At 37.9% G+C, this 11137-nt stretch overlaps 1 protein-coding gene across 1 annotated transcript in view; it reads right to left on the reverse strand.

Annotated features, from left to right (window-relative positions):
* Positions 1-11137, reverse strand: part of bop1 (BOP1 ribosomal biogenesis factor) — a 77483-nt gene extending 66346 nt beyond the window's left edge. The window contains exons 1-3 of the mRNA XM_055218970.2: positions 10979-11137; positions 9972-10247; positions 38-196 (exon numbers count right to left, since the gene is read on the reverse strand). Coding sequence (XP_055074945.2) covers positions 38-196; positions 9972-10247; positions 10979-11032 — 489 coding nt within the window. The 5' untranslated portion in view covers positions 11033-11137. The remainder of the gene's footprint in view (positions 1-37; positions 197-9971; positions 10248-10978) is intronic.

Genomic DNA, 11137 nt, shown 5'->3' on the forward strand with positions numbered 1-11137 from the left:
ACTTGTGTCACATGAACAGGTGTAAACAGGTGCTTACCTCTTCATCTGATGTGTCCTGCTCATATTCATCCACCTGAGATGAAACGTTGAGACCTCCATCTCTCTGTGATGTCACACTTTGCTTAGCATCCTTATCTCCTGATGTCTTCTTCTTCTTCTTCATCTTCTTCTTATCTTTTGAATCTTTGATGTCACTCTGTAAAAACAAACACAAGCTGTCACTTAATGCACAAGTTGCAAAATAGAAACATTGTTTGAGTTGATAAATGGGCTTGTTCAGAACAGGCCCAGGTCGTATTTCATCTTTAAAATGTAAAAGTTTTTTTTTAAATGGATAGTTCACCCAAAAATTTAAAATTCTGTCATTATTTATGCACCTTCATGTTGTTTTAAACCTACCGAGCCCCTAAGGTGACATTGGAGTAAAAAAATCTAAAGTTTAGTTTAATGTGCTCACGCGAAACTAAACTTCATTTAATTTTTTCTCCATGTCCCCTTAGGGGTTCCTTATAAACCTGTATGAGTTTCTTTACTCTGTTAAACACAGAAGATATTTTGATAAAAAGATAGTAACCACACAGTTGATGTGTTACCTTCAACTGTGTGCTCATCATCTTTTATCAAAACGTCTTCAATTGTGCTCAACAGAATAAAGAAACTCATACAATGAAATGCAAGACAAGGAAATGTATTTTTATGTTCATTAAAACTTTAAGTTGTGACATTTTTATAAATCTTAACTCGTTCCCCGCCATTGACGAGTTATCTCGTCAATTAAGAGAAAACATTTGTATGAAAAAACGTGTTCCTAATATGTTTTTATGGTTCTTGTAATACCGTGATTATCCACTAGATGCGCACTTACCCAATTTATAAAACTGAAGAAAAAACGTTATTTACTAATTTTAAACTCTGTGTATGTTTTATCGTTCTGAATCTGATCTCTAACAAAATTCCTTCACAAAAGCAATTATTTGAGCTTTTTGCAAAAAAAAAATATTTTTAAAGAAAAATACCCATATTTAAGAGTTTATAAGCAGAGAAAAAAAATATAGATATGATGAAACGTTATTTTTTTCCAGTTTTGTTTGTTTGTTTATTAATTGTTTGAAAGCTGAGGGTCTGTTCTGTCATTTGATATATTTGTATGTTTATATATTTTTAGAAGAAAATTTTTCTTGGAAGGCATTTTGTGAAAACTTCAAAAAAATAATGGCTGGCGGGGAATGAGTTAAGCACCATTCTCATTACTCTAATGGACTAAGTTACATAATTGACACAAAAAAATCATCAAAAGATAAAAAAAACATCATCAAAGCAACACATAACTACCCAAACGCTACCATTTATTTTTTGCTTTTTTTTTTAAAACATCCAGCGTTTTCCAGACAACAGCGTTTTACTACAGTATGTTTTAAAGATGCAGTTTAGTTTACTCTGCATGATTTACACGCGTGTTGTTAAAAAGCAGTCACCAGAACCTCACATCCGGCACGGGACGCTGGGACTCACCGTACCGTCTGTTATTTAGCACAGCCCATCACTCAAGATGAGACCAAACGGACAGAAAATCTCCTAACAGGGTGGAGAGGAAGAGCGCGTCTCCCACGAGCCCGTGATGGGGCAGGTGAGCAAACCTGTGCTGATTTACGGCTCCTCGATGTCCTGCTATCTCTTAGACTGCAAAGCTCAGAGAAACACTTCCTCCCTGAAGTCTAGTTAAATCCACATCAAGACGGCAAAGGCCCGCGTTCCTGAATGCCTCGCGCGGCCCGAGGGACGGACAATTTTTCCGCATACACCGAAGATCTAAAAACAAGCTGAAAGCTTTAGAAAGGGAGGTCTGGGGAGGAATGACATCGGGTCGTTTGAGTCATTAAAGTTTAGGCCAAATCAGGACGTGAACTATTAGGATAAATGAAAAACCTTTCTGCTGGATGGTTAAAAATATATATATTTATATTGCAATATCTGAAATATCACACTGTGAATGTAAAAAATAAAGCGAGAGCAGTTTAGAAAGCAAAACCTCGCAAGACCTGGTGTGTCCACATACGTGGACATCATGTTTTGTTGTTTGCACCATAATACTTAATTCTGTGTAACTGGAACATGTTGTACACAAACGTGTACAATTACACTGCTGAATGTACAAAGAAAAATATTTGGTTATTATATTTATTGGTTCTTACTAACTGCAAATAGATGAAAGAAATCTGAAAAAAAGTCAAATCAAAGCTTGGGTCTTAGGAGGTTAATATTTTAAGAAATACGAAGACCTTATGGTTCCAGTTTACCTGTTTATATTCTGTGACTATAAGAAACAAGACTTGATCAAATATACTGACATTTAGAAATAATTGAAAAGCATGTTTTAATATTGTTTGCCTTTTTGCGTCAACTAAATCTAGTTTGAAGGATGTTTAAAGATTTTAAATTCAGCGATAAAACCAAGGGTTTGATTTAGGGCTGCATGAGAAAAATGCGACATGCAATAACTTGCGATAAACGATATGCGATATGATAATGCTGTAAAACTTTAGGGAATGGTTTCCCGGACTAGGGTTGCCGCGGTGACGTAATTTTCCCACCGGTTAATCAGCGCGTCACAAACTCGGTGATCCCGGTATCACCGAGTGGGAGGGGCTTATAAATGCGCATGCAGACGTTCACATTTTACTTTCACTTTTGAATTACGCAACTGTTTAAATGCATCGCTTGCGTAAGCTGCGTTAAATCGCCTATGAATTTGCGTGCAATGTGAGTGCAACAGCTGGTTTACTTAAGTGCTTGAGTCAATGTGCGCAGGTAATTCTCAAAGAACCCGCCAGTCCCAAGCAGAGCAACCGGCTACTTCTCCATAAAAGCTACTTCTCCATAAAAGCGCTGCTTGAATGATGGGTTTATTAGTTTCTTGATGAAAAACACAACAACAAAACGATCTCGCTTATATTAAACAAGATATGTATATTATACAAAAACGAGCAAAGCACGCGGCTTCTGTCATCATCTGGTCAGTCAGCTCGCCTTGCAAACTCTGACAGAAATAAATGAAATATGACACCTGCGGCTGCTCTGTGACGTGACGCGCGTTCAGCCCCGCTGAATTCAGACAACAGACACATTCAGTTGTAAGTGCTTGCTCTCTCTAACGAAACTAAATGATTTAATTACACGAAAATATCAAAACGACGGTGAAAGACGGTGTCGCGGTGGGCAAGTGATATAACCGGTGAGAGGCTGAAGCACCGGTTATCACCGTTTCACCGCCTATCGCGGCAAGCCTATCCCGGACAAGCATTAGTTTTAAGCCAGGACTAGGTCTTAGTTTAATTAGGAAATATAGCTAGTTTTAACAAACATGCCTTACTAAAAACATTCCTTGTGTGCTTTTCAAGGCAAAACAAATGTATTTTAAGATATGTCAATGCAAGTTGTTTTCAGTTTAGACACCTTTGACTGTACATAACATTTGTAAGTATTCAAAATAACAAGGTTTCGCAAATGAGGTGTGACCGGAGCACAAACTAACGCGGGGTTAATTGTAACACGACTACTTTACATATTTATACACGGCTGAGCAATCTGTGCTTTTGCTCTTTTTCTCTTACTGTCAGAAGATCTCCTTTAAATTTGTGAAAAGTTTTGATGTGTTTTGGTTAAGATATTGAACAAAAAGTGTTTTGCATGGAAGTAAATTTCTTCATCTTATGTGTTTTTTTATTTCTGAGTTGGGTGTGTAAGTAACCAAATCCAACCTTATATTATTTTATATATATATATATATATAAACAATATTCACCTGTAGAATATAGACAGAAATTGATTGAATGCACTGCACTCCTGTCACTTTCGGTGTAATTGTACGATAATGATACACTGTAAAACCTAACAGTTAACTTAACTCAAACCATTTAAGTAAACCGGTTGCATTAGACCATTTAAGTTTTAAAACACATAAATTTAAGTACTGTGAACTTGAGTCATGTGCAATTATGCACTGTATGTGCAATACGCTGTATGTGTTTTAAAACTAATGCAACTGGTTTACTTAAATGGTTTGAGTTGAGTTAACTTTTAGGTTTTACAGTGTAGGTCCTGCAAACAAACTTTGTGTGTTCATTTGTGTTGTTTGTGTAAAAAAAATATTAATCTATCTTAAATATTTTTTGAATGATAGAGCCAAAGCCAAAAAGTGTTACTTTTCCCACTATTGTATATATATTGCGATATACACATCAGCCCAAATTTGATTCATTTACAAGAATCAGTTCAAATTATTTGTGTCTGGGACTCAATTCCAAATTTCACATCAATTATTTATTACATCACAGAAGACGTCTGTGATATTGTTTATATAGCAAAAGAAAAACATCAGGTGTTTTCGGAACAAATCTAAAATTATATAAAAAAAAATGAATTAATAAATTTATGCACAAGTGCAAAGACTACACGGGCTGTGGTGCAATAAACTTGTTTTTGCTCATAACTATGCGTGCACCGTAATAAAAAATAAGAATGTGGGAGTTCAGAAATCGTGATAGATGATTTGACCAGATGACGGTCAACCAGCCAAAACAGAAGAGCTCACGATGTAGCTGCGGATAAAAACAAACCCCTCATATCGTCTGGAGGAGCGTGGCTTTATGCCAGCCTGACCACAAACGCGCGTGGGCCGAAGATGTTGCAGACCAAAAGCGCGGGGATGAGGGTTTGAGCCTTGAGCGTTACGAATGACATACGATCTATGAATCAGAGCGGGAAATGAATGCACTGACAGGCTTTTGGAGAACACCTCCTCACCTCAGAACATCCGTTTCAAATTCATTCTAGCACCTCCGACGGCCTTTAAATCGCACACGACCGCTCGCGCACGAACCCTGCAGCCGGTGAAGTGTTTTTAATGTCTGTTGGCGAAGCGTCCCAGGTTCCGCTCAGAGGGCCTCGGGTCGCCCATTATTTCGCTCGCTTCCTCTGAACTGCGGTTGAGTTATTGAGTGAGCTGTGGAAGGAAGAATCCGACGCCACTCATCGTACTTCACGTCCATACTTAATTAAGACCATAGCTACTCAATTAAATCACTCATGATCTAAAAAATAACCCTCGCTTAGACCCCTATAGGAGCACGTCAGGCGTCCGGTGATGGAAGTGGACCAGACGTTCCTGCAGCGAACGTCGTGCGTGGGCACGCATTAAAGAGAGCGTTTTTCACTGTAAGACGAGCCGGTCTGGTCCTAACTAACCCACCGCCCCCGTCCCGATGTCATCTACCACCCCCGCACCCGGCGTGAGCGGCCGCTGCTGGATCAGACACACGGCTGCAGGGGTTCTCCCGGGAACCGTCACGTCTCCGGCAGCCGCATTAACTTCTGCCTGATGTGCATCAGTCCGAGCCATGATCCATCTCTCAGAAGACCATCAACAAAAGAGCAGAGGAAAGAAACGGCGAAAGGGGGGCGGATTAAATAGTTGAGACGGGAACAATACGTCCCACGATCTCCTGGCAACTCCAAACGGAGATTTTAAAGCCGTGAATTTGATATGTCCTGTGGAAAGTCAGACACTTCCGATGGATTGAATTGAGCTCAACTCACTGACCCCAAACTTTGCACTTTAAATGCGGTTTATCTCACATCAGATATTTCATCAAATATAATTTGACATGAACAGATACTATACAGCTAATAACTACGTGCCAACTCCTTTAACAGCATCGAAACATTATCCTTAAAGAAGTTATTACATTAGCAAAATTTGGAAACGTTTATAATGCATCAACAAAGCTGTCAGTAGATTTGAATCTGAAACAAGGATGAATGATCAAATTGGTTAATGGAGCGAGTATAAACCATCTCAATAACTTCAAAATGGTCAAACATTAGATGAGTAATAGACCTGGTCTAATCCGATTTTGCAGCTTAGTCTCAATAAATGTTCTGGGTGGCCTGGGAGAAGTTGTTTAAAGTTGTGAATGTTAGCAGTCAGACTCATTGCCGAGCCGCAGAGGTGACTGACAGCTGTTGAGTTATGAGTTAGCAGCAGAGGAAAAGCAGCTACAGGTAAACATTGACTTACTACTGTGCCAGTCACCTGGCATATATCATAATCATCAGTTTCTGACTAGAGATTAAATAAACTAACACACAGTGACAATAACCGTCTCTACCAACACAGAAGAAAAAAGTTATGGTTGTGCGTCAAGATACACTGAGCAGAACCAGTGAAAAGCAGACAGTGGGATTTTATCAATGATGCTCCATTAGGGGGCGATAGAGAGGGACGTTCAGCATCATCAGAAGTTTGGACTACAGGTCTTCTCGTGTCCAAAAAAATGTACCCGACCCGAAACGACCAGAATCACTTTTTACCCAAACCCGACGTGCATAAATCTTTTTTAAACAAAGACCCAACTCGAGAAAACTAGACCCGAGTCTGACCCGAACGAACCAGTGGCAACTTTTTTCAACCCGCAGCCCCGACCTGCACCAGTCAGACAGAAAGAAACTCTGGTGGCCTCGCAACCCATTCGGCCTGCTGCTCCATTTATTTTGCTTTGTTATCTAACGACAACACCAAGGTAAGAGCTAAAATGTACATTTAAAATTAATTGACAGGTCTGGCTCAACAAAAACCAACCTACCATCAGCCACACGATGTCGCAAGCACTTTTGATAAAAAGAGGAGGAGTTGAAGGACATCAACGCACACACACACACAAACGAGATAGTTTGGGTCGTCTTTGGTCTGTTCGGCAAAAACACATTCATTTTAAATTACTCGGGTCGGACCTCGGTTTTCGGATCTAAGTGGATCTGTGAAGACCTCTAGTTTGGACACACATAATCATCTATTTTCCACATGTCAGAATAATAATAAAATAATCAGAATTATAAAGTAATGCATATAATCTATACGGGAATTATGCAGTACTGTTAAATTAAAATTATTATAAAACTCCTTGTGCTACTTTAAAAAAAAGTCCCCAGTGTTTAGATCAGTGGTTTTCAAACTTTTCCTGCATACGGGCCCCCTTGTGTACGGTGCGTCCGTTTGTTGCCTCCTAAAGAAAATGTATAAAATAAACTTCAAATTTGAATTAAACGAAACATATTTAATTACACAATGTAGTGCTGTTGGTTAGTAGCCTTATTTTTCTGAGGTTTAATTACAAAGCAATTTATGATAAATGAATATATTTTTATAAAACACTCATAAAAATGCAGCCCCCTGGCATCATCTCGCGGCCCCCAGTTGGTCTTCTAGATTATAGCTTTGCAGGTTATGCTCATTCTCTTATATTTGACCCTGGACCACAAAACCAGTCATAAGGGTACATTTTTAAAATTGAGATTTATACACGATGAATAAATAAGCTATCCACTGATGTGTGGTTTGTTAGGAAAGCACAATATACGGCCGAGATACAACTATCTGAAAATCTGGAATTTAAGGGTGCAAAAAAATCTAAATATTAAGAAAATTGCATTTAAAGTTAAAATAGCAACTGCATCCACCCACAAAAATAAAGTTTTGATAGTTTAGGAACTTACCAAAATATCTTCATAGTAAATGATCTTTATTTAATATTAGGGATGCTCCGATCAAGGTTTTTGCAGGCCGATACCGATCACCGATTTGTTGTCTTCGTGATCGGCCGTCCGATACCAATGCCGATACCGATTTTTCAAGCTGATATGCAAGCTTTTTGATGACTGTTACTGTTAACATTTTTTCTAGATAAAGTAATAACACAGATGTGGCCTTTGTTATATTACTTGCAGTAATTAGGTTTATTATTGTTTTAATAGAGAATCAAAAAATTAGCACAACAAATATTTCTTCTGCAAAGAGAAATTTAATATGCCTTTAAAAAGTCTTATGTCTGTTAAAAGTGATACAAATAAAACACTTCACAGTCTAAACTGTATGAATTAAACATACACGCATTCGTATGAAGTATAACAGTTCTTTAGTGAAGAGCAGAAAGTGATTTTATTGAGAGATGAATTAGGATACTGTAGCTTTAAGACGTGAGAGAGAGATCACTCTGTTCACGTGCACTGATGACTGAGGCTTCTGTGTGTGCATGCGCCGGATGTACGCGGACGAGAGCAGCTGTGAGGAAAATGAAAGTTTAAACGCTCAAACTTTAAAACGCATGCAAATAATAAACTTTTGGCATGAGGATGCAATTATCCGCGATAGATGTGTGTTGTATACGCGGTTTGATGGGGATGTGAAGATGCGTCGCACTGTTGATCAGATCGCGTCCTCAGAAAATACGCTTAACTCTGCAAACGCAAAGAGAGAAATGCAAATCTGCATGTCACACACGAGCGATGGGTTATAAAAATGCTCGCATTGCGTAAAAATGGTCTCTAACTGGAGCCGCATTCAGGAGCCCTATGTTAACAAAGGTAAACAGAAAGATCGGTTTAGGAGATCGGCAAATTTAGCGAGGACCGATCGAGTCATTTAATGACGTTATCGGCCGATACCGATCGGCGGCCGATCGATCGGAGCATCCCTATTTAATATCCTAATGATTTCTGGCATAAAAGATAAATGTATATTTTTACATATACAATCTATTGTTGGCTTTTGCTACAAATATACTCATGCCACTTATGACTAGTTTTGTGGTCCATGGTCACATATAGTGCAGAAGATTTTTAAACAGTTTTTTCTAAGAGTATTATGACACATGGAGACTAATATGTGTGAACAAATAACAAGAATGTGAGTATTTAATAAGTACACTGCAGAGAAGAAAGTGCAGGACTTTAAACACATCACGTGTCTTTCCAGGACCTTTCCGGTATCTGTGTGAACGCACACACAGATTACGACAAATCATCGGCAGTGTGAACGAACAAAAAATCGAATGATCCTGGAAAAATCCCGGGTGCATTTTCCCTGTATTTCCCGAAATGTCTGTGTGAAAAGGGCTTAATTGTCTATAATCGCACTCATTGAATCGATCATACAAACACTGAATAATAAAGCCTTATAATATTGCCTAAAATGCAAGAAGGAAAACAACACTGACTATATTTGCAGCTTACAAAAACAAACACATGCTCAGATGCTCAAAAATGCAAAATGCGTCTGACATGTTTCTTGTAAATAAGCATTTTTATTACTGAATTGCCCAAGGCCAGAATTTCATGGAATTGTTGAAATATTTGGTGAACGTATAATACGCGCCAGCCTATGAGCATTCGGTTAATATCATTATCTCATTTTTGACCAAGGTGACATTTAGCAGCTTTTGCATCCTGAGCTGGAGACAATTCAGAAAGACATCAGAGCAGATCTGAGATCAGATATAATAACAGAAACATTATCACATAAACCAGTCCTAGTAAGAAAAGTAGAAATTTGAAAAACTGAATAATAAACTACCAAACCTTTTAAAACCATTTAAATGCTAGGGCGAGTAACACTATAACTACAGCTCATACGAAGTATTCAACTTTGGTTTGTAAGATATTAGTGAAGCTCAAATTATGCACTGGGAAGAGCTGTGCTACAACTAGTCTAAATAATCTGACTTTTTTAACCTAGAATGAAGAAGCGATCATCTTGGGACGAGAGTATTATTAGGTGCGCCCCAAATCGCATACTTATGCACTGTTCTACGTATGAATAGTCTAAGTAGTGTGTTCACATTGGATATTACAAAAAGAAAGTGTGCTTTAAGTACCCGGATGATGCACTCATTCAACCAAATTAAGGAAGTGTACAACGCTGGACAATTCATGTACTAAACAGTGTAGTTTTGCTTACGTGATGAGAACATCTGAGAAACCGCTTATATAGTTAAGTTTACTTAAAAACGTTAAGTGATCCATTTGGAATGACAGAAAATTCATACACTAAACAGCTAAGTACTGTATAGTATGTCATTTGCCATATTCTCTTATTCAGTAAATCTGGTGTAAGTATCTGCTTAGCTGGTTTTCAGTACCTGAGGTTTGGTGATATCTTTTGTAGACAGCTTAACATCTCCATCTGTCTTCTCAACTTCCTCTACATCAGAGCTTTTTAGCGCAGGACCATCATCATCTTCTTCATCCTCCTCCTCATCATCATCTTCATCGTCTTCATCATCGCTGTCACTCCCTGATTCTTCAAGTCCAGAGAAGACACTCTCTTCACTGTCTGAGAGATCAGCTTCACCTTCATCATCATCATCATCATCTAGATGACCATCTTTACCACTGTCCTTATCAAAGATGGGCAGCTGTGAACGATCACATGACAGACGACAGTGAGTTTCACGAAAAAAAAAAACATGCATTAAGCAATAAACAAGCATTCTTATATGATATGATAACACCTGAAAACATATTTAAACGACTAAATAGCAGTACAGTACAATATAAAATAGTAAACACTATTACCTGTATTTATTAGTTTATCAGTTTTCTATAGTTCATACTACAGAATACCACAGTATGCATTAACAAAGTGTAAGAAATAATACTACAATATATTACAGTTCACTGTCTATAGTAAATACCAAATTATACTAAAGCATTTTGTCTTGAGTACTGTACTTCTGTATCTATGAGGTAAAAAGGGTGATTATGGGTAAAATGTGATGTAAAAGAGAAGTAGTAACCGTGCACGAGCAGCAAATAGCAGATACAGAACCATAATCAATACAAAAAGCTTAATATTTATCAAATTTTCTATACGCAATATAATAAATAGACAACACACACCAGACAGTTGTCAACAAGCAAAGTGCACAAACTAAGATAACATTGTGAAGACGAATGTATTTATTACACATCTACGTGTCATAAAATGTGATATAATCTAATAAAATTAAGAATATCAATGGTATCAAACATGAACAGACATCATCCGCACTAGTTACATAAACACACGTGCTAGCATTTTCCTTTTAAACGCGCTGTACTTTATAAACGGTTTGACTTTTAAACAAAGATTTATTTGTTTTTATACCTGTTCATCTTCGTTTTCCTCGATATTTCTTTTTTTACTCTTTATTTTAGTCATTGTTGAAGTCGGCGCCGGACGCGTGCTGCTGGGATGACCACGTGGGTTTCAACTACGTCAGAGGTCAAAGGTAAAAACACAACGCAGTCAAGTTAATTTTATTTT

The sequence above is a fragment of the Misgurnus anguillicaudatus genome, chromosome 20 (genome assembly GCF_027580225.2).
Source record: "Misgurnus anguillicaudatus chromosome 20, ASM2758022v2, whole genome shotgun sequence".
Lineage (NCBI taxonomy): Eukaryota > Metazoa > Chordata > Actinopteri > Cypriniformes > Cobitidae > Misgurnus > Misgurnus anguillicaudatus.